The 23,420-nt window shown below is 45.1% G+C and overlaps 1 protein-coding gene across 2 annotated transcripts in view; it reads left to right on the top strand.

The window, feature by feature from the left end:
- LOC117466447 (guanine nucleotide exchange factor DBS-like) overlaps window positions 1-23,420 on the top strand; it is an 85,885-nt gene that overhangs the window by 43,698 nt on the left and 18,767 nt on the right. The window contains exons 17-30 of one of the 2 annotated variants that reach the window (XM_034109672.2): window positions 13,493-13,608; window positions 13,958-14,027; window positions 14,115-14,207; window positions 14,299-14,391; window positions 15,185-15,310; window positions 15,985-16,206; window positions 16,327-16,419; window positions 17,413-17,491; window positions 17,701-17,767; window positions 18,197-18,303; window positions 18,563-18,655; window positions 19,260-19,316; window positions 19,777-19,842; window positions 20,986-21,095. In XM_034109672.2, the coding sequence (XP_033965563.1) occupies window positions 13,493-13,608; window positions 13,958-14,027; window positions 14,115-14,207; window positions 14,299-14,391; window positions 15,185-15,310; window positions 15,985-16,206; window positions 16,327-16,419; window positions 17,413-17,491; window positions 17,701-17,767; window positions 18,197-18,303; window positions 18,563-18,655; window positions 19,260-19,316; window positions 19,777-19,842; window positions 20,986-21,095 (1,392 nt within the window). The remainder of the gene's footprint in view (window positions 1-13,492; window positions 13,609-13,957; window positions 14,028-14,114; window positions 14,208-14,298; window positions 14,392-15,184; window positions 15,311-15,984; window positions 16,207-16,326; window positions 16,420-17,412; window positions 17,492-17,700; window positions 17,768-18,196; window positions 18,304-18,562; window positions 18,656-19,259; window positions 19,317-19,776; window positions 19,843-20,985; window positions 21,096-23,420) is intronic. The other variant, XM_034109671.2, reaches the window with a different exon arrangement.

Raw genomic sequence — 23,420 nt, 5'->3', positions numbered from 1 at the left:
GGGCGGGGCTCGGGGTTAGCCGACATATGAATTACGACCGGCTGTGGCTGGCTCGCTCCAGGGAGGAAGCGGCTTTACACAGACGATACAGGTGAGTCCTGCCGGGGATTGGAGCAAGCAAACGCGGCTCTCAATCCCCAGGTGTCGCGCACTCATTGTGTCCGTCTTCCTCTGGCCCACAGACAGCAGAGAGCGAACGCTCTCGCGGCTGCGGCCAGGGATGATTGGCCAAGCCCTTGATTATTGGATCCGAGTGGCGGGCAGCAGTCAGGCGACTCCTTCCCCTCCCTTCACGGATCACTATGTGGTTCCCCCGGCCCCATCCTCCCTCTCCTCCGGACGGGGGAGACAGGGCGGGGCCCGGTGTCAGCCCGGCAGCCGAGCCTATGGGTTCGGATGCCGGGCTGACACTATCCGCCATCTAGGCTCTGCCGTATAGGCGGTATTCTCCAGGAACTCCCGGAGATCATAGGAAAGGCAGCCGCCTAAGGAGATCTCCCCGTTCCCCCGGTTCAGGAGAGCTCTCCTCCGGATGACATAAGCGGTTGCCTCATAGCCTGTCGGTTATTAGGCAACAGGGCTCGCGGCACAAACCGGCTGGCGGTTGATTAGACAGCACGGACTTGTGCTGTCTTTCCTATGTCACAGATATGCCTCCACACACCTTTCATTCCTCAAGCGGGTTTGAGCGTGAACGCGCCTCAATGTCCAGTTACGAGCCTTCTCCTAAACGGCGACATGATGAGAGCCGCTGTGCAATACAGCGTGTGGAGGTGCAAGAGCCGGCTGTAACCTGTCAGTCAGCAGGCACCAGGGCTCGTCGCGCAAGCCAGCTGTATTTAACTAGGCGGTTATTAGACAGCAAGGCTTGACGTTTAAACCATGCTTGACGTTTAAACTTTTTTTTTTTCCTCTGTCCCAGATGTGCCTACTACACACGGTCGTAATGAGCCCATGGCTGTTGTTACGCACTGTGTGAATAGCACTGCACACACCTCCGCTCATTCCCTCAGCGGGTTTGAGCGTGAACGCGCCTCAATGTCCAGTTTACGAGCCTTCTCCTAAACAGAGACAGGATGAGAGCTGGTGTGAGATGCAGCGTGTGGAGGGCCCCTCGCAGCTTTTCGGTCCGGGCCCCTCTTGGGTTGCTTCACGGGAAACGGCGGCGAGGGCTCTGACGTGGCTCGTCACCATGACAACCACAGCACATCCAGAGCATGTCGCGCGCTCTCAGAATATTACTCAGAATGGCGACGTGTGTGTTCGATGGACAGATGAATAATAATAAGCAGCAAGGCCCACCGGGTAAGCCGGCTGCCCCTAACCTGTCGGTTATAGGCAGCATGGCTCGCTGCATAAATAGGCTGTCTTTAAAACCTATTGGTTTTAAGGCAGCTCAGTTTTTCTCCTCTGTCCCAAACCTACCTCCTACACACGGTAATGAGCCCACGAGTGCCATTATTACAGTGAGGACAGCACTGCACACAGCTCCGCTCATCCCTTAGGGGTGTTGAGCGTGAACGCACCTCGGTGTCCAGTTTAACACTGTAAGCAATTACTGTTATTTTTCAGCTGATTTTCGGCACTAATCTACTGGCAGCCCCCTAACCAGAATGTTTCTGTGAATTATTTAATTGTGTACAGTAATGAACTGAAATTGTTCAACAGTATGAATACTGTATAATTTCAGTGTATTGCTGGCGTCTCTGCTGCCGGTATTTTACTGTTAATGAGAAAGGCTGTAAAATCATTTCACAGTATGAGTACTGTGGTATGGCAGTGAAGTGCAGGCGTCTGTGAAGAGACAGCCGGCGCTTTACTGTTGTTCGACAGGAAAATGTGTTACAGTGGACATAATGAGAGCCTGTGTGAGGTGCAGCGTCTGGAGGGCTCTGGCGTGGCTCGTCACCATGACAACCACAGCACATCCAGAGCAGGTTGGCGCGCTGAGTGGTGGCGCGTGTGTTCAATGGACAGATGGAATATAATATGCAGCAAGGCTCCCCGGTTAAGCCGGCTGCCAATAGCCTATTGGTTACTTGGCGGCATGGCTCGCTGCCTAAGCCGGCTGGGTTTTTTAACTTATCGGTTAATAAAACAGCTGGGCGTACTATTCAATCCGTCTACCTTTAAACTTTTTGGGTTTAGGCAGCACGGATTTTTCCTCTGTCTCAGACGTACCTCCTACCCACGGTCGTAATAAGCCCACGGAGGGCCATTATTACACCTCGGGTGGACAGCACTGCACACACCTCCGCTCATCCCTTAGTGATGTTGAGCGTGAATGCGCAGTTTACGAGTCTTCTCCTAAACGGCGACATAATGAGAGCCTGTGTGAAATGCAGCATGTGGAGGGCTCTGGCGTGCCACCAACCACAGCACATCCAGAGAATGTACACCTGGCGCTATCAGAGTACTGGATGGTACTCAGGGTGGCGGCGCGTGTGTCTGATGGGCAGATGGATGAGCAGGCGGATGGGCAGAGAGTAGTCTCTGCAGTTCGCCTCTCCCCCCCGCAGTTCTACGGGATACAGGAAGTCCTGTCATCCCGGGAACAGTGTCTCGCGCTCCGTGCAGAGCGGCAGGAACTCTGGTTAAAAGGAAGCTTTTTTCCAGGGTTCCTCATGGGGAAGAAAATCAGGGTTTTTACTCCCGGTATTTTCTGGTCCCGAAGGAGACGGGGCGGGGGGAATGAGACCCATGCTCGATCTGTCAGTGTCCAACAAGGGAATGGCCTTTTCCCATGCTGACGATCAAACAGCTGCTGGAGTGTTCACCAGGGAGGTGCACATCCATAGTCCTGAAGGATGCAGTCCTCCACGTAACCATCATCCCGAAACACAGAATTTCCTGTGTTTCTCATTCCTGGCTCCACGCACTTTTGTGGGTGGAGCCGGTGGGAGCAGCTACTCAGAATGGGGATGAGTGTTATTTTACCTGGACGACCGGCTGTGGCTGGCTCGCTCCAGGAAGGGAGGAAGCGGCTTACAGACGATACAGCTCGTATCTCATCTGTCAAACCTGGGTTTCATTATCAACTGGAAGAAGAGCTGTCCTCGTCCCTCCCAGGTTATCTTTTTAACTGGAAGTGAAATTGAACTCAGCCCGCATGAGAGCGCGACTCTCACAGCGGAGAGGAGAGAAAGTGACAGCTCTCCTCCGGCGCGTCACACCCCGCGGGGCGGTGACGGCCCTCTCCGTGATGCAGCTGTTAGACATGATATCAGCTGGTCACGTGGTGATCCCCCTGGGGCTCCTTCACAGTGAGGAGACTCCAGGTGGTTTATTCGCCTAGGCATCGACCCCGTGCGTCAGAGGAGACGCATGGTGTACATTCCTCCTTCCGTGGTTTTGGATTTGACCTACTGGAAAAATCTCCACGTCAGTGGGGGTGCCCCTGAGCAGAGTGACGTCACACACCACAGTGTTCACAGACGCATCTCTCGCAGGCTGAGGAACGTGCATGTCGCAGGCAGTGGGGGGACAGTGGCTGGCTCACATGTCTCTCCATATAACGTGCTGGAATTACTCTCCGTATGGAAAGTGCTCCAGCACTTCGTCCCGTGGCTGTACAATCAACATTGATTCAAACAGACAACAAAGCAGCGGCGGCCAACATAAATCGCCAGGGAGGTGTTCGATCAGCGCAGCTGCTGAACACACATCCCACACAGCCAAATGGACAGCGTTCCGTGTGGTGTGCAGGGAGAAGCCTGGACCCCGTTGGCCCCCCTGCCTCGTGCTGTCGTTCCTCCAGCTGTTGCTGGACAGGAATTGGCTTATAGCACGGTAAAAACATATGCTGCTGCCATTCCATCTTGCCACGTAGGTTTGGTGTCAGCGCGGTGTTTAGTCACCCTCTGACAAAACGTTTTCTACGGGGAGCACAGAGACTCAGACCTGTGTCACGCGCTTTGGCGCCTCAATGGGTTTTTGGCTTAGTATTACTCGCACTGAATAAAGCTCCATTTGAACCTTTAGATCAGGTTCCCCTGAAGTTCTTGTCAGCCAAAGTAGCTCTGCTCCTGGCTCTGACATCAGCTAAAGGGTGAGTGATGTGTCTGCTCTCTCTGTGGCTCCGTCATGTCTCCAGATCCAAGGAGATGGCAGCTCAGCTGTTTTGCGCCCTAACCCGGCTTTTATGCCAAAGGTGATCACAAGCTCTTTTAAATCGAGAGGGATCACTTTGGATGGTTTCTTCTCTCCTCCTCACACATCAGAAGAAGAAGCCACATCTCATCTCCTCTGTCCCGTACGTGCGCTGTCATGTTATATTGCACACACAGCCACGTTGCGCAAGTCTCAGCGCCTGTTTGTGCATTACAGAGAGCACTGAATAGGGCAGCCTCTGTCTGCACAGCGGCTGTCACACTGGTTGTGTGAGGCTGTGTCACAGGTGTATGTGTAACCGGTCTGGTTTGACGCCACATGTGGTCTCTGCGTTGTGTATGCGTTGTGTAAATGAGAACGACTTCCTTCTTGCCAAACGGGATTTATTCTCTGTGCAAAACAGAATATAATAATTAGAGCAGGAAATCGCTTCATCGGCTTTCTAGCTTCACACTTCTCCTCAGTGCAGCCTGAAGCTAACTCAGGAAAGTATACATAACAAACAATACAATTTACAGTTACAAACACAAAAAGAATACCCACATACCTGTGCAAAACAGAATATAATAATTAGAGCAGGAAATCGCTTCATCGGCTTTCTAGCTTCACACCTTCAGTGGAAGAAAACACCCACATGTTAGATTAGCATATAGCTACACTTTAGAAAGCTCCCAAACAGTTTGAAGCGCTGCACATTATATAAACTAGTCACACGGCAAAATATAGATACTAACTGCAAATAGGTTTGGCTTGTGTGAAGTGTAACATTAAACAATCTGTTAACATATAAAATACAACATTTATGACACCACTCGTTCCACTTACTTCTCCTCAGTGCAGCCTGAAGCTAACTGAGGAAAGCAGCGCGAGTCTGCAGAAATGTGCCGGTGCCAAGAGTACCAAAATAAAACGTTCTTTTCAAAATAAAAGCATCTAAAATATAAAGTGACAGTGACAAGTTTTACAAATAAAGTATGGACAATGATTTTACTGAAATATAAACAAGTGAAGTTATACATCGGTTACATACACCCCTCCTATATTTCGCAAAAATTCAGACCATAGTGTACCTCTGAATAAACTATTCTGACCTCCAAGACAACTGACATCAAACTTGTGCAGGGTTAACTGAAAAACTCTTAGCTCTACCATCGGCTGTAAAAGCCACCTACTATATAGGTTCAGAGAAAACATAAGGGAGATCAAGCCTTAGTCCCTCCTAGATCAATATGATGCCTTGTACACCATACAACTCCCTGCTACTCTCAAACATGTAACATATTACACATACATTAGACATTGTCCCTTAAAAAGCATATTCACCAGATCAGAGGTACAAACAAAAACAAAAAAACTACAAGCTTGTCACTTTAAAACAGTGTAAGTAGTGACTGAGATCTCTGGTTAACTGAACTCACAAAACCCCTTAAATCAAAAGGCTTTTGGACCATGGACTCAATGAATCGATTGACTCTTTTGCTAACCCTGCCTGCCCTGGTCCTGACTACAGGTTCAGTTTCTACTGTCGATTGTACCTGTGTAACTGTGACATGACCTGTGTCTGCAGGATGTGACTGAGTGTTTAGGTGTCCTGAATGTACATGTGACATGAATGATGAGTCTGAGTCAGCCCCTGCAACTAAGCTGTCGAAATTAGTGTCTCTGCTGGACCGGTTCTGGTAATTTGGGAAGCCCTGAATTGGACCATCTGCAGACCAGTCCACTTCTGGAATGCCCTGACTTGACTGATCCACCTCAGACGATCGTTCACTCATAATCATTTGACTCCGGGTTTCCTCTGATCCACTCATTATCCACGTACTGGTCCTGCCTCTTGAATCCTCCAAAGAGTCCAGGGAATCAGTCGTATACGACCTTTCCTCCGCTTCAGTATCACACAAGTCTTCTCCAGTTGTCACCACAGGCAAAAAGCTGATGTCTAAGACCAGGTTTCGATGAACTATCTTAGTGTTTCCACTACTGTCCACCAGCTTGTATGTGTGTGTCTGCAGGTTTCTGTCTTTAACTGTGTACACAATTGCACTCCATTTGTCAGCCAGTTTCTTCTTTCCTCTCTCACCTTTGTTTGCAATGAGCACTCTGTCCCCTAAGTTCAGGTGAGTGCCTCTCACTTTTCTGTTGTAACCACTTGCTTGTTTGTCCTGTTCTTTGATGCTGTGTTCTTGGGCAATTCTTACTGCTTCATGAAGATGTGACATGAGCGTTTTGGCATAGCTTTTGTAATCAACAACCACTGGATCATGCAACACTTGCTTGAACATCACATCCACAGGGAGCCTCGGGGTTCTGCCGAACATAAGCTGGAACGGTGCATATCCTGTTGTTTCATGTACTGTTGCATTATATGCAAAAGTCAGAGCTTGTATCTGTTGAGGCCACTTGTGTTTTTCTTTTAGAGAGAGAGACCGCAGCATATTCCCAAGTGTTCGATTGAATCTTTCCGTTCCTCCATTTCCCATTGGATGGTATGCCGTAGTGTGTGATTTGGAGACTCCGGAAAGTTTGAGCAATTCTGCTATGAGCTCACTCTCAAAATTAGCTCCCTGATCGGAGTGAACACGCTCTGGAAAGCCATACACACAAAACACATGATCCCACAGCTTCTTGGCGACCTGTTTTGCAGTCTGATTAGTGCATGGAAAAGCATGTGCTAGCTTTGTAAAGTGATCTGTCAAGACAAGAACATCCACTGAGTGCTGCTTACTATCCTCCGCACTCCAGAAGTCTATGCACACCAACTCCATGGGGGCCGACGTCCTGATGCTTTCAAGTGGGGCTCGAGCAGAGGGTTCTGGTGTCTTCGCCAGAATGCACCTTTGACAGCACTTGACATACTCTTTGACATCAGACACCATCTTCGGCCAAAAGAACCGCTGTCTTGCTAGATGCAAGGTCCTAGCCTGTCCCTGATGCCCAGCAACATCATGAATGCCATGTAATGCTTTTTCTTTAAGACTGTCAGGCAGAACATACTGATGCCTCTTTTGTTTACTGAAATGATCCTTGGTGACCCGATAGAGGACACCATTCTGAACCTTCAGTCTCTCCCATTGTTTGATGAGAACCATAACTTTGGCATCTAGTCCTGATCGTTCACGTCTGGAAGGACGGCGGTTGCGAAGCACAAATGGTAGGAGTTTTGAAATAATGGGATCAAATTCCTGACTGTGCTTGAGTTCCTCTAACGAGAACACAGGAAGGGAGTCTTGGCCCGGCAGCAAAAGATCCTGGACAGTCTGAGCCAACTCCACAGCTCTCGTCTCGGCAGCAATCTCCCACTGAGCATGAACATCCAAAAGAGCCTTGACAGCTCCAGAATCACTGTGACACATGAGGGGGTCAGATTGAGACTTAATGCTGCCACCAGGTAACTTCTTCATCCGCTGACACTGGACTTTGAGTCGGAAAGTGTCTTGAATGCCGTCGTGACTAACACCCTCGGCTTCAGCAAGAAGGTGACTGTACTGCTCTGTGATGAGCCTGTGGCTTACTGATCTTGCGAAAGGATCTCTGCTGAGAGCATCAGCCACTATGTTCTTGGTGCCAGGTATATGTCTCAGGTCGAATGTGTAAGGAGCGAGCCTAGACACCCAGCGCTGTTCGCACGCATCAAGCTTCGGTTTCGTCAGGATGTAGGTAAGAGGGTTATTATCAGTCCATACTGTAAATTCATGGCCTTTTAACCAATGGCTAAATTTTTCACACACACTCCATTTCAGGGCCAGAAACTCAAGCCTATGGGCGGGATATCTCTTCTGAGAGCCACTGAGAGTCTTACTTGCAAATGCAATGGGACGTGCTTTCTCTTCACCAGCTGGTATCTGTGATAGCACGGCCCCTAGCCCGTCCAGAGAGGCATCAATAGATAGAATCAGAGGGCGAGAGAAATCTGGGTGTGAGAGGACGACGTAGCTCAAGAGACTGTCTTTCAGATTACAAAGAGCCGCATCACATTCCTCTGTCCAATCAGAGGGTTTCAGTTTCCTGAAGGAGCCGGTATTGGAGTTTAGCTTGACTCTCCCTCGTCTCTTTTGGCCTGCAGTAAGAGCAAACAGTGGCTTGGCCATAGCAGAACAGTTAGAGATAAAATGTTGATAGTAGAACACCATCCCCAGAAAAGACTTTATCCTCTTTACTGATGGTGTGCAACCATCGTCTTCCATCAGGTCCAACTTTGACATTTTTGATATGACCTCAATTTTTGCTGGATCCATAGCCACTCCATTACCATCTATAATGTGACCTAGGAACTTGACTGAAGATCTCATCAGGTGGCATTTCTTTGGACTCAGTTTAAGGTTGTGAAGCCTGAGCCGCTGAAAAACAACCTCCAGCCTCTCCAACGCCTCTTCTTCAGTTGCAGCAAACACAAGCAGATCATCAAGATAACACAGCAAACTGCTGAAGTTCAGGTCTCCAAATATGCTGAGCATCATGCGCATGAATGAGGCAGGACTGTTGCACAAACCTTGTGGCATCCTGTTGAATTTGTACAGTCCCATTGGAGTAGTGAATGCAGTGTATTTCTTGTCCTCTTCTGCCATTGGGATGTTATAGAAGCCAGAAGTCAGATCCATTGTGCTGAAGTAGGTGTTCCCACCCAGGGCAGCCAAGCAGTCTGACTGGTGTGGTAATGGGTGCGCATCCTTGAGCGTCCTCGCATTCAGCCACCTGAAGTCTGTGCAGAGTCTCAAACTGCCATCTTTTTTCCACACAAGTACGAGGGGAGAGGCATAATCACTTACTGACTTCCTGATGATCTCTTGTTCTTCCATTTCTGAAAGGACCTGTCGCAGTTTCTGGTAATGGGCTGGTGGCACCCGCCGGTAAGGGAGACGGAATGGTCTCTCATCAGTGAGCCTGATGCGGTGCTTGAAGCCCTCTGCCTCACCGCAGTCCATAGAATGTTTGGAGAAAATGTCATTGTACTTTTCAAGCAGCGCGACCAACCTCTCCTTCCCTCCTTGGCCAGCCTGGCACTGATCGATATCAACCTCAGTGAGTCCAACCTGTTGTAGTCGCTGCTTGAAATCTGTAGGTTTAGCCTTGCCTAGACTTTCCTCCTCCTTAACGTTGTTGAGTTGGCTGGTACCTTGAAAAACCTCAAACTCTTCAACAGCTAGACAGGGGAACACGTCGGCCAACTTGCTGTTTCTTTTCAGGGTGATAGGCTTGTCTGACACGTTTGTGACTTTCATTGGGATCCATCTGTCACCCCACAATGGTGTAATAACACGCCCGATCATGATGTTACGAGGCATGCACTTGGATGAGGTGGGCTCAACTATTACTGTGCTGCCTGGAGACATGGGAGCGTTATTTGGCAACTTACCCCAAACAAGATGTTCTTTCTTAGCCATTAGCGTAACCGCATGCTGGAGTTTAACGGTCCCTATTCTGTCTGGAAGCTCCTTGCCTCTCCACCTGGATGAGTTTGCCATGAGATCAAGGAACCGTTCACACTCTGGGAGAAGATTGCCACTGGAAACCAGGCGCCAATAGTCACTGGTTATTTTCAGTTGATGCATGATAAATCTGATGACATTTGTGCCTATGATTAAGTCATCTCGTTGGCCAGGCACCACAAGAACAGGTACGATACAGCTCTCCCCATACAGTTTCATTTCCACTTCGTACATACACTTGGGTTTGCTAAGTGTCCCTCCGCAACCTATTAGCACAATCTCTTGAGTCAAAGGAATGGATTCTGAGAGTATATTCTCACTCAACATCTTCTGCTCTGCCTGCTCGCTGAGAGTACAAGCCATGGAACCAGAGTCAAGCATCCCCTGCACCTGAAATGTGTTGTTAATGCTAACAGGGGTGTAAAACAACTCATCAAAAGGGCCCACTCTCTGTGTATTTTGCACTATTACCTTAGCATCGGCTGGTGCTGCTGCGCATCCTTTTATATAATTAGTTTCAATATCACCACTGTTGAGGGTTTCTTCTCTGTTTCCCACACATTCCCTCACTAAATGCGGGCCAGTTAGTTTAAAGATGGAGAATTCTGTGGCGGGAAAGCCGGAGAACCTCGGCCAGCCTGACGGTTAGGACAGTTCTTCGTGATGTGGTTTGGCTCGAAGCATGCTAAGCAGAGGCGTTTCTGCCTGCAGTGTGCAAGGGTCGAATGATCGAGAGACTGGCAGACCCTGCAGGCTATTGGTTGAAATGGATCAGAGGGGAGTGGTTTGTGTGTAACCTGGTTGTTCTGTGACAATGCTCTGTCAAATAAACTGACTAACATTTTCATACAGTCATCATTACAAGAGGGCTTGGATGCTGTGCTGTTCTCACCTTGCATAGATGACTCCTGTGGGTGACATATTGTCTCTGAAACGTCAGGTGCGGAAACCTGGACGTGAACTGTCACTGGTTTAACTCTCTTTGATTTGGAAAGCACCTGTTCTTTCATTTCAGTTTGGTAGCGATCGATATGCTCTTGGATTTCACTAGCTGTCCACTTATTTGGTGCCTTAAACTTGAAAACAGCAGCAAGGGTGGGATCTGAGCAGTATTTGACAAACATCATTGCTACTTCCTGACAAGAATCCTCCATCTTCCGCCCTAGCCTCTTCAAGCCCTCCTCCGCTGCATCAACTGCCTTGTTTAGCCGAAGCCAGTACTCTACGGGGGACTCTCCTGCCACTGGAACTGTACTGTAGAAATCAGCCATGGCTATACATGAATAGGTCACATCACTAAAGTGTTGTCTGAGGATGTCATAGATCAATTGTGGGTTATCTTGAGGCTTCATGGATGGGCAGCTCCTCAGAGTTATCCTCACTATGTCTTTAGCCTTGCCCATTAACTTAGACATTATCTCAATGTGCTGTTCTCTCAGAGGTGTGGCTCGTTTCCTGAAACACACTCCCATTAACTCTTCCCACTCACAGACTGTGTTCTTGTCAGATCCATCTCCTCTGAAGACTGGAGGCTCTCTCACATCTGACTGCAACACTAACTTTGCACCAGTCAAGTTGAGGTAAGTGTGGTCACTGGGTAACTGGCCAACACCGCTCTGAGCTGGTGTGGCTCCAACACCCCTTGCTTCACATTCCCCCCTTAACTGATCTCTTATAGTCTGTCCTACCTGCTGAGCAATGTGTGTTATCAGGTTATTTAAAGCTGGATCATTTGTATCTGGAAGGCTTGAATGTGAATCCTCCTCACTCTGAGGAGATGCTACATGACCTAGCATGCGAGTAGTACAAAAAGCTGGCGAATCTACATTAGCTGTACCTCTGACTGGGATAAAAGGGTACCCGCTGATGGGTTTCCCTCTTCCAAAACCGAAACTAAAACTGTCAGTTAGAACATTGTCCCCATCCATTTTACCAGTAACATATGTCATTTTTAACCCTGTATACCAAACTTCAAGGTCTTCAGTATACAATCAAATACAGAAATGATAAATGTACTCTCTAAACAATGAATGTAAAACAATTACAGAGAGAAAAAAAACAAAAACAAAAAACAACAGTTTCCTCTATGTAATTCCTTTTCTTCAATACATGAAAGTAAGTGTAGCAACCTCTGGTGACCAAGCTGGTGTTGATCCACAGCCTCAGGAACGACGATGGAACAGTCTGAAGCACTGTGAATCCGGGTCACGGCACCACTGTAACCGGTCTGGTTTGACGCCACATGTGGTCTCTGCGTTGTGTATGCGTTGTGTAAATGAGAACGACTTCCTTCTTGCCAAACGGGATTTATTCTCTGTGCAAAACAGAATATAATAATTAGAGCAGGAAATCGCTTCATCGGCTTTCTAGCTTCACACTTCTCCTCAGTGCAGCCTGAAGCTAACTCAGGAAAGTATACATAACAAACAATACAATTTACAGTTACAAACACAAAAAGAATACCCACATACCTGTGCAAAACAGAATATAATAATTAGAGCAGGAAATCGCTTCATCGGCTTTCTAGCTTCACACCTTCAGTGGAAGAAAACACCCACATGTTAGATTAGCATATAGCTACACTTTAGAAAGCTCCCAAACAGTTTGAAGCGCTGCACATTATATAAACTAGTCACACGGCAAAATATAGATACTAACTGCAAATAGGTTTGGCTTGTGTGAAGTGTAACATTAAACAATCTGTTAACATATAAAATACAACATTTATGACACCACTCGTTCCACTTACTTCTCCTCAGTGCAGCCTGAAGCTAACTGAGGAAAGCAGCGCGAGTCTGCAGAAATGTGCCGGTGCCAAGAGTACCAAAATAAAACGTTCTTTTCAAAATAAAAGCATCTAAAATATAAAGTGACAGTGACAAGTTTTACAAATAAAGTATGGACAATGATTTTACTGAAATATAAACAAGTGAAGTTATACATCGGTTACATATGTCTCCTCTGGGGTGGATCCCCCAGAAAACATCAAAGCGCACAGCACCAGAGGAATTTCAACCTCTATGGCGTTGCATGGAGGAATGACAGTGGGAGACATTTGCACTGCTGCATCTTGGTCTTCCCCCTGTTCTTTTATTCGTTTTTATTTGAGGGATGTCTCCCATTCCTCTCTTACACATTCAGTACTGCTGTTCTGTCAGATTGAGTAATGTCAGGGACTAAACGGCGTGCCCTCTCCTGCCTATCGGCATTCAGAGAGCTGCCCCTTTTGCCCCTCTTTTATAGGTTTAACAAGTGGGATTTGTTTATCTCTACTTTTTTTAAAACGACGGGTATTCACCTTCATTCCCTTAAAGAGAATATTCATTTGGAATAATGCTATATTTCCAGGGACTGTGATGCTCCTTCTTTTTCGCATGGGTTATTAATTGAGTAGATGGGTTTTTGTGCTTCTGGTTACGGACGGACCAGTGGGGCGTGGACTACATCCTGCTTCGCCCTTAACCCAATAGCGATAGCCTTAGAGGGCGAAGCCTCATACGAAATAGAACTGAGGTTACGTACTGTAACCCAGCTTCTATGAGTATAGGCGCAGCCCTCTAAGGTTCGGGCCCCACTGGCTCCGCGAATAGCTGAAGAAAAGCTGTTTGTGTGGGAGCAGTTGGACGGGCCATCTTCCTATTTATACGGAAGTGAGGCCGGAGGTGGGGCCCACGTCATAGGTGGGCGTGGTTTAAGTCTGTCAGTGCTGCACACGTGCAGTGGGATTACCCAATAGCGATAGCCTTAGAGGGCTGCGCCTATACTCATAGAAGCTGGGTTACAGTACGTAACCTCAGGGCTTAATTTGAACTTGTGTTCTTTCTTGTGGAGCATTTTTTGAATTTCCGTGAAAGGTTAAAGGTGCTATACGAAATAAACGTATTATTATTCTCTCCAAAAATGTTTCTTCTTCTCAGCTTTTTGCTCGGATTAAGACTTTGTGTCGTGTGTTTCAGGGATATGCCTCAGAGATGGATAATGCAGCCATGGCTCCCCTCATCCCCGCTCCTTTGCAGAACAAGAAGGATGTTCTGTTTGGCAACATGCCAGAAATCTACCACTTCCACAAGAGGTGAAGGAGCGCCATCTGCCTGTCATTAATGATTCAAGGATGTACAAAGCTGCAGTGTAGTTATGACAATGACATTCGAAGGTCACAGGCTCCTCCAACAGTGCAACACAATAAAACAGATAATAGTGCAAGTAAATAAAATAGAATATAATAGAAATTGTGCAGAATAGTCTAAATACAAGTAATTGGAATATTGATATATATATATATATATATATAAGCTACAACCAGATGAATGTTATGGATGTTCTTTCAAATACTTACATGTGCCAGCCATCAAGCTCATTCTATAAAATTGCCAACTCTTTCTTCCCTTTTCATCAACACAATGATTTGTTGTTGTTTCCAGGACGTTTCTGAGGGAGTTGGAGCAGTACACCGACTGCCCAGAGTTGGTTGGAAGATGTTTTCTAGAAAGGGTAAGTGAATGATGACATGTCAGCATATAAATGTAAATCCAACTGTGCTGAAGAGGTTTCCTGAATGTTCTCACCGCCTTCCTCTAGATGACAGACCTGCAGATCTATGAGAAGTACTGTCACAACAAGCCTCGCTCTGAGAGCCTGTGGAGGCAGTGCTCAGACTGTGCCTTCTTCCAGGTGAGCAGTCACCTCTGTCGGGATTTTAAAGTAAATATTTGCTTGTTTGTTTTATTTAATACAATCCTTTTCTTTTATGTATTTCCCTCAGGAGTGTCAGAAGAAGCTGGAGCATAAACTCGGCTTAGATTCCTACCTGCTGAAGCCTGTTCAGAGGATTACCAAATATCAGCTGCTCCTGAAGGTAAGATCCGTCTACGATACGATGATCCTTTAATGGCATAGGCGGATTTTGCGGGGGGGTTCCAATACAAATATTTCGTATATCAATATTTTAATAAGGTAGGACACTAGTTAATAATATTGTAGCGTGTTCAAGTAACCAAGGGATATAGTAGTTATCAAATAAGTATAAGATGTGCAGTTATGATAAGTTTTACAGTTATGAAATGCACTGTTGTTGGGGGAGAGACCGCTCCTTCCATATGAGTGTGTGTGTACGGCGGGCATGAGGCGTGCATGACGGGACGAGTTGTGTTCGTATGTGGAAAAGTCGTATACTCAGTGCGGTGAACGCTGGCTTTATTGCTACTGTAGCCGTAGCGCCCCACGCAATAGTTGGGACTGTGTGCTGACGTCAGTAAAAAGGTTTTGCCCCCCCAAGCGCAAATGTCAAACTCCGCCTGGTGGTCAGATCAAGTCTGACATTTGACTTGCATCACAGCCGCTCCATGTGTAACATCAACATGGACAAATGTCAAGACACAATACATGAAAAACAAACAACAGACCTTTAACATAACATCACTGAGAGAAAACATGCTCAAAGACCCTTTAGCGTGCATTCGATCTGGGATGTAGCTCTGTGTTTACTGTGAGGATTGACTGATGCACAAAGTAGTCTGACTTTATTGAATCGCGGGTCCCTGTATCTCCGATTAGATGGTAGCAGTTAATATTCGCTGATGTCTTTACAGTCGTATTTTCTGCTCTTCAGTTATTGAAACATGTTTAATGTGTACTGTGTCTGACTACAGGAAATGCTGAAGTACAGTAAGCGCTGTGAGGGGGCTGATGACCTGCAGGCGGCGCTCACCTCCATCCTCGGCATCCTCAAGGCCGTCAATGACTCCATGCACCTCATCGCCATCACAGGATATGAGGTGAGACATTAAACACGCAGAGCAAAGCTTTGAATAGATCTCTGGAACAAACTGGAAGACTGCTGAGTGTAACGTTTGAATATGAAGTAGTGAAAAGCCACACTGATCTGGGGTGAAGTGTGATGTTCTGGGACTGCACCAAGCACATTGGGTTTCTTGCATGGTTGCCTGCGTGATTTCATAAAACCCATATAAGAAGGGGGGGATACAAAAAGTGAGAAATGAAAAATATTACATAAAGAAAAGGAGAAGGCGAAAACACAAATTATGAAATGATACACAATTTGTACAGTAAAAAGGGAAGGAGAAACATTCATTTAAAAAACAACAACAATTGTTTAATGCAACTGAAATGCATAAAAAATACAAAATTAACTGTTCAAGTTTAGTACAAATAATATATCAACATGCTAAGTCAACAATACACAATTCATTTATAAAAAACGATACACAGTGCCCTTGGCGTTTAGTGGTAAAGTGCCAGTTAACACACATAAAGTGCCTCCCTGCAGGTCGCACTGGTTCACATCACAGAACAGAGACTGGACAGAAAACAGATGCATTAAATGGAACAGAGATTGAGTTGTTTTAAAAATGATGGCCTCTTTTCAGTATTTCAGTCCAAAGCAGTAGGCGGCCATTGGCTCTGTCTTACAGCACCTTTCTTTTCTCAGGGGAACAAGAGTGAGCTGGGGAAGCTGCTGATGCAGGGATCATTCAGCGTGTGGACGGAGCACAAGAAAGGTCACGCCAAGGTCAAGGATCTGGCCCGTTTCAAGCCCATGCAGAGGCACCTCTTCCTCCACCAGAAGACGCTGCTCTTCTGCAAGAGGAGGGAGGAGAACGGGGAGGGCTACGAGAAGGCCCCCTCATACAGCTTCAAACAGTCCCTCAATGTGAGCACCTGTTCGGCTGCATTGGGTGTTGCTGTGTTTGTCTCCTATGCTGACATTTACATTATATTTAGATATTAATAACACACATTTGTATTGATTGGTTGATATCTTTGATTACAGATGAGTGTGGTCGGCATTACTGAGAATGCAAAGGGAGACAACAAGAAGTTTGAAATCTGGTGCAACTCCAGAGAAGAGGTGTATATTGTTCAGGTACGGTGACGTATAAAGGTTAACCGTGTTGATATGCTATGTTTTATTCTAATTGTAAACAAAACCCATGAAGTCGTAGAAGTGGAGCCCGAGCCTGATAAAGCCTCTCTGCTATAGAGCTTATTCAATCCCTCATCTACATCCTGGTGCTGCGAATTCTCACTTGCTCTTAATAATGTGATGCTAATATTGAAGCCAAACGTTCTGTTGTTTTAAAAATTATTTCTAAAACAACAGAACGTTTTCAGTGCCTCGCTGTTTAGGAAATCGCTTAGCCTTAGGAAGGAAGAACATTTCTGTGTTTTATTTTATGGAATTTGTTGAGAATTATACATTTAAATTGACAGGATTTATCCTTAACCCTTATGTTGTGTCCGGGTCTCCCGTGACCCGTTTCAAGTTAAAATTATATAATTACTAAGCTCTAGTTTTTTGTATCGGAACAAGGCTTCATGATATCCTCCACAACAGCTATATAAACACTACAAAACTGATTTTGACCATTTTAGCCGAGTCTGAAGGTCTCTAAAAAAAAAAGTGTATCATTTGGTGTTCGGGTCTGGGAAGACCCAGCAGAATTGTTTTGGGTCACTCGGGGTAAAATGTTACCCAATCAAGATTCATCCTTGACTTTAGACACCCCACCCCCTTCACCCACTGTAACAATAATTTAAAACTTTTCTTTGGGAAATTGTATTATAATATTAGTCTATTGTAGTCGGATAACGTAATGATCCACTGTCTTCACATATAGGAAATACAATGAGGGAATTGAATCACATGTTTTACTTGGAGTGTTTTGGACAGAGATAAATCATGGGTCAAAATTGACCCGCGAACACCATGAACGGTAACAGCTTTTGAACACAACACAAGGGTTAATGTACAATGTTCTGTCTTTGACCAATACGCATGCAAATGGATATCTTCCTCGAGAATGCACCAAGCTTTTCTATATAGGTTTTATTTAAATAATTTACCGTCCTGTTTCAGGCTCCGACGGCAGAAGTCAAAACCACCTGGGTGAATGAGATCAGGAAGGTGCTGACCACCCAGCTGGAAGCATGCAGAGGTACACAATCGGTTTTATTACCAAGTAGGTTTACACATACGAGAGAGAGGATGTTATCATAAAAGTATTTTCTAAATGAAATGTTCACACTGATATCCCTGTTCAACCAGAAGCTGACACGCTTCATTTCTTGCAGTAATGACTATGAAAGAAAACGGTGCATAATGGATGTTTATTCAGTCGTTGTCCGCTCTACTTGTGTATCAAAGCGAGCCAGCAGAGGGCGCCAGATCAGGTTGTGCAGTCTCCTGCTCTCAGTGGATCAGTGAATCTCAGGTAAGTCGGTTTTTCCCAACATCTTATTATAAAGGACTTTTTAAAATGAATCTTCAGCTGATCAGGAACGATCCGGCTTCTTATTCTCCACTTGAATGACCTTCAATCACGCCTTAAACTGATGGCACTTGTCCCTATAGCCTGTTTTAAATCGAAGTTGTCTGAGGTCCTTACCACCAGCTGCTCTTGCAGTAATAAGTAGTACCTTTCTTACTGTCCCAAATGTGCACAATGTCGTGACTGCTTTTCGTTTTTTTGTTTACTTAGTTATGTTCTCTGTATTTTATATGTCCGTGTTATGTGTAACGTTGCTGCCTTCTTGGCCAGGTCAGCATTGTAAATGAAATTGTATCTCAATGCTTTTTATCTGGTTAAATAAAGGTTAAAAAAAATTAATACAACAAAAATATAAATTCTTTCCCGACACAGTCCATTCAAATCCGGTCAGAAGAGCTTAAAGAGAGGAGAGGAGAAGAAAGCTGAGCCCTGCAGCCTGGAGGCAAACTGTTCCTCCTCACCAAAGCCTACAGGAAAAGGTGAATAGAAAGACAGCCACCTACACAGAGAAAACTCTTATTCATCTGTATTTCTTAACACATGTACTAGCATTTGTAGAGCTTGTCTTGTCCAAACTGCTACATGTAAATGTCTTTGCTGTTTCCTGTCTTTTCCACTGAATCATATAATCACATCATATCTCCTTTACATCTGTATTCTCTTTACTTCCTCCGTACTCGCTAAACTGACCCTCTTGCTTGCTTCTGTTTGTCTGTCCTGTCTTACTCTCTGGATCAGAAGAGGCGGTGACAAGCCCGACCTCAGACAGAGCTGCTGTGGCTAAAAAGCGCTTTACTTTACAGGGCTTCAGTAACCTCAAAGCTCAGAAAGGTAACTGCAGGCCAATTCAGACAAACGCATATCCAGCATACCACCTCGTCGTATGTAATCTGTGCAATAAGAACATGTATGTGCAGTTAGTCAAAGGCAAAGAGTTCTGTTTGGCAGATATTGGCTTTCTTTAGATGTCTGTAAAGTAACAACAAGTTAATGAAAGTCAGTAAATCAGAGAGACATCTCTGATCCCTGCCAAGAATTAGACAGAAATAGTATAATACCTCCCTATAAAAAATAAATGCGTTTATGTTTGAACACTTAGCTGGAGAGCTATAGCCGTTATGGTATGTTTTGAAGAAACAGACTAGATGTTTGCTTTGTTTCCAATCAAAATGCCAGTGATAGTCAAATTATGCCGCAGGGTTGCCTCTACTCCTTTTATTTACTTTACAATAAGAATATGTTTATTCACAATTAGAGTTGTTTTATGTGTTTTAAATGTTAGAAAGGTGCAAGAGTGAATACAACAAATCATCAAATGCAGAGGGTCCAGCTATGTTTAGTGTTGGATGAACTCTTTTTTTTTTTTAAATAACAATGTATTATACTGCAAAGACGATTGGTCAGAAGGTCAAAAACTGCATGCTTCCCTCCTCAGAGCCTTCTGATGATAAAAGCTTTACGTTACCATCCATGATGATCTTCCTGTCTCCAGGTATCACTCAGCTCTACTAACCCCCAGTTTGATTCAGTCCAGCTCAATGTCTTTTCACAGCCCCGGCTTTTCCTAGTAGAAAAAGCACAGGTGTTGCTTGTAGCATTAAACCGTGACAGTGCATTCTGAGCAATACCAGGACCATGAAACGGACGCTACGAATGGAGTTTAGTCACCATTTATTTTATTAGTGACACCTGTGCTCCTGTGACAAATGGCCTCTCTGGAAAAAGTCTATGTTGCTGGACTCTGTGTTTTGCTTTGTGCTTCCCATCTTAGAAATAGTGTTCAGCCTTTTGTGTTAGCTCTCCTCTCCTTCTCTAATCCAGCTGTTATGCCATTATGATCATGTCTGTGCCTTTCTCATCAAGATGTGCCTTCCTAATGTCTATACCTTAGTTGTGCTGTATTTCTTGACTCAACCCACATCTTAAAATCTGTCTTTCTTTCTTTACAGCAGGTTCTCCTACGAGCCCCGATCACAAGACGAAACGGCAGAGCGACCCGACGCCATTCGGCTTCAAAGGTTGTTCATCAACACCTGCACACTCCTCCTGTCTGCTTCCTGTCTCAGAGTCTCTAACATCTCATTGGCTTGTAGCTGCTGCTGGGGAATGACTAGCTGTGTTCTGTCGCCTCCTGTCCCTCAGATGAAGGTCCTCCCCCGCTCCCACCTGAACAGGGTCAGGTGGGAGCAGCTCCTCTAGTCTCTTACAGACAAAGTTGAGAGGTACACAGTGTTGGGCCCACTGTCTCACCACTATAACCCTATAGACAACCCTCTCTCACTGTAATGCTTTTCTGTAACCACGTCACCACGCTCCTCAGGCTTCAAGTCATAGAATTACACACTAATATAGAGAACACTTTCCTTAGTTTGTGTCACAGAGTTTAATATTTGAAGATGCATGCCTGTCCTCCTAATCTTGATGTTTTTTAGAAATAAAATGCTGCATGATTAGTTCTTAAACCTGAGAATGAGTAAGGAATTTTACACTTCTGGTTCACTCCCTTGATGGGTCATTTGAATGGGTTTTTTGGTGAGATGCCGGAAATAAGGTCTGTGGCGAACACAAGCATATGAGATTATTATAAAATACTTCAACCTATACCCCAGTCTCCTCGGTTTCATGTCTTTTTAAAAAAGTGGTTGCCATGACTACCGAATGTCATTATGCTGAACACTTAGTAATGGGGACATTAAAATCATGCAACGACTTTGTAGTTTGTTTTATTGCCTAATTTGACTTATCTGACTGTTAGGATATGCAATTACACTTATAAATCATCAAAGTAGGGTTCCTTTACTGAAATGATATTGCTGAACTAAACATGTGATTTAAACCTTTTGTTTTACCACAGAGTTTATTTTCAGCAACAACAAAAATGAAAAATACCATGGCTTTTTATACAGGGTTTCAGGGTGCTGCTGACTCCCAGTCGGCCTGAAAAAATAAGTCACGCCTTTTTCTTTTGTAGCCTGTGGCACTGAGAGCTTCCTCCTGGGATTACCTGCATGTTCTTACTCTTCTCAATGGAGCTTGTTAAAGTTCCTCCTCTCACTTCTTCACACTTCGTAGACTCCTCACTCCACTTCACGCACGTTTTAGACGGCAGCAGAAGATGAGTGTTGCTGTGAACTAAACACTTGTCTTCATCCTCTCTTCAGGCTGGAACAAAACCTCCCTGTCGCTGGACGCCTCAGAGGAGCGTGACGGATATTCCAGCGCCGAGGAGCCTCTGAACTCTGACCATGAGGACGACACCGGCAATAAGCTGGTCAGTGTCTCTGTGTCACAGTCGTGTCACATTGTGGGGACCGTTTACACATTTAAATGATGGGGTCTTGCCTCCAATTGTCCCAAAATAGGAAGCTGACCCCCTCAGAGTAAACAAATTAATGTTTTGCTTTTTTGTTGGGTTTTAGGAAGAAAAAACAACAACACAACAGTAATAAAGTAATCACCTTATCAAACATGTCAGGAACATAAGTCACATATTGACTCTCCGAGCAGACACAGAGCAACATTAGCTATCATTAGGAGTCAGATGAGTGTTTCATTTGACATTTGATTTGCCTCCGCCACTCCAAATGGAAATATCTGGCTCTAAATGCTAACATGTGTTTCATTTGGTGCGAGGCCCGTAGCATGTAGTGGGTTTATCAGAGCTCATTCACTCGAAATAAGTTATATAAGAGAAACTGAACCAATAGTGACCATAGCAATGAGAGATGCACCCTATTTTTTTTGTAGTTGACCTGACCTAATTCGGATTGAAGCGAGTAGTATTAAGACAACCGTATGTGTCAAAATTAGATTAAGTACCTGATAAGAGAGTGATTTATGACCCTCATAAACCTTAGTCCCGCCTCCAAATTCCTTTGAAGTGGCACCTGTCACTCTGACATCTGACCTTTGACATCTGACCTACGACCCTCTTATCTTTTACGATTTGTTTGTTTATAGCCCCTGATAAGGATATTGCACAATAGAGGAGTGATAAGTAGAGCCGGGACTCGATTAATAAAAATTAATCTAATTAATTAGAGGCTTTGTAATTAATTAATCGAAATGAATCGCATTTTTAATCAAATATACATATTTGACCTGAGAACAGTGAGAAGCAATTTTCACATGGATTTTACTCCAAGTGGAGTGCAATCCAGTGAGCCAGGGAGTTGGTTATTTTCTCAGACGTGGACTTACTTATCCTGGCCCTGAAACCAGTCATCTGGTTGAGTGTGGGTTGGGTCAGGGTGTGGTTCCTTGCACTCGGAGTCGGGCTAACGTCCACGCTAGCTGCTACATGCTTTGCATTTAGGTGATACTTTAGGCTTGATGTGCTGCGGTGATATGCACATTCTTTTTTGCATATTTGCACACAACCGTGCTCTTGTCGACGCTTCCATCCGTCCGTTTTTTAAAACAAAATGTCCCATCCACGGGGCCGACCAAAGCGGTCTCATCAGCTTGTTCGTTCATGTTTGTTCACGGTTTGTTCACCGTGGTTTGTTGTTGTTTGAAGTCCCATGCTGAAGTCATGAACGGTAGTTGGTGCTCCAGTATAATCGGTACGCCTGAAACTCATCCAGTGAGAAACGTTCCGCTGTGCAAAAATAAGTGCGATTAAAGTGCGATTAAAATGCGTTAATTTTTTTAACGCGTTAATTTTGTGTAATTAATTAATCTTAATTAACGCGTTAAAATCCCGGCCCTAGTGATAAGACTTTATCACCCTTTTGATGTGAAACCTGTTAGTGTCTTAGTAGGTCATTATTTAAAGTGGACCTATGATGCTATATTTGAATAATATATTGTAGGGCCATACCTATATAAAACATGTCTGTGAAGTTTTTTTTTTCAAAATACCAAACAGATCATGCATTTTAGCTATGCCTCATTTCACTCTATTTGCTCTTTTCCAGCCCTGTTTTTGCAAGGGCTGAATCTGTGAGAAGTCTTCTTCGCTGCTTTTGTGGCAGACTACAGCGCCACTTACAGGCCTGGCATATGTACTACAGCGTATCCAGTGCTTTCGAGCGGCAATGGCCGTGGCCCAACCCCCCATTCCCCTGATAGGTGGAGGGTTGCCCATATAAGCGAAGCTCCCTGTTTCTGACGTCAGAAGAATTTCAAATCTGTATCAGCGCCGTTGCAGCCCCGGTTTTTAGAGATTTGGGTATGGAGGAAAAGAGAGAGGGTTGTGTTTTCTGACACTTGGTGAGTTCCCTGACACATTCATGTATAAAAGACGTACAAAAGTACATTTTGCATGATAGGTCCCCTTTAAGTTAAAAGCTTGAAAGCAATAGCTTTAAATGAGGTTGAGTTAATAATAGAGGCTAACTCTTATGGAGATTGGTGATTTAAGTTCAATTTGGCTCTAATAATAGTATGGTATATCAGAAACAGAATATCGTGTGTGTGTGTGTGTGTGTGTGTGTGGTGTGTGTGTGTGTGTGTGTGTGTGTGTGTGTGTGTGGTGTGTGTGTGTGTGTGTGTGTGTGTGTGATTTAGCCTTGCCCATTAACTTAGACATTATCTCAATGTGCTGTTCTCTCAGAGGTGTGGCTCGTTTCCTGAAACACACTCCCATTAACTC

This window comes from Pseudochaenichthys georgianus, chromosome 21 (genome assembly GCF_902827115.2).
Source record: "Pseudochaenichthys georgianus chromosome 21, fPseGeo1.2, whole genome shotgun sequence".
Lineage (NCBI taxonomy): Eukaryota > Metazoa > Chordata > Actinopteri > Perciformes > Channichthyidae > Pseudochaenichthys > Pseudochaenichthys georgianus.
Note: the sequence above shows the minus strand (reverse complement) of the source record. Positions and strands in the feature narration are given on the sequence as shown.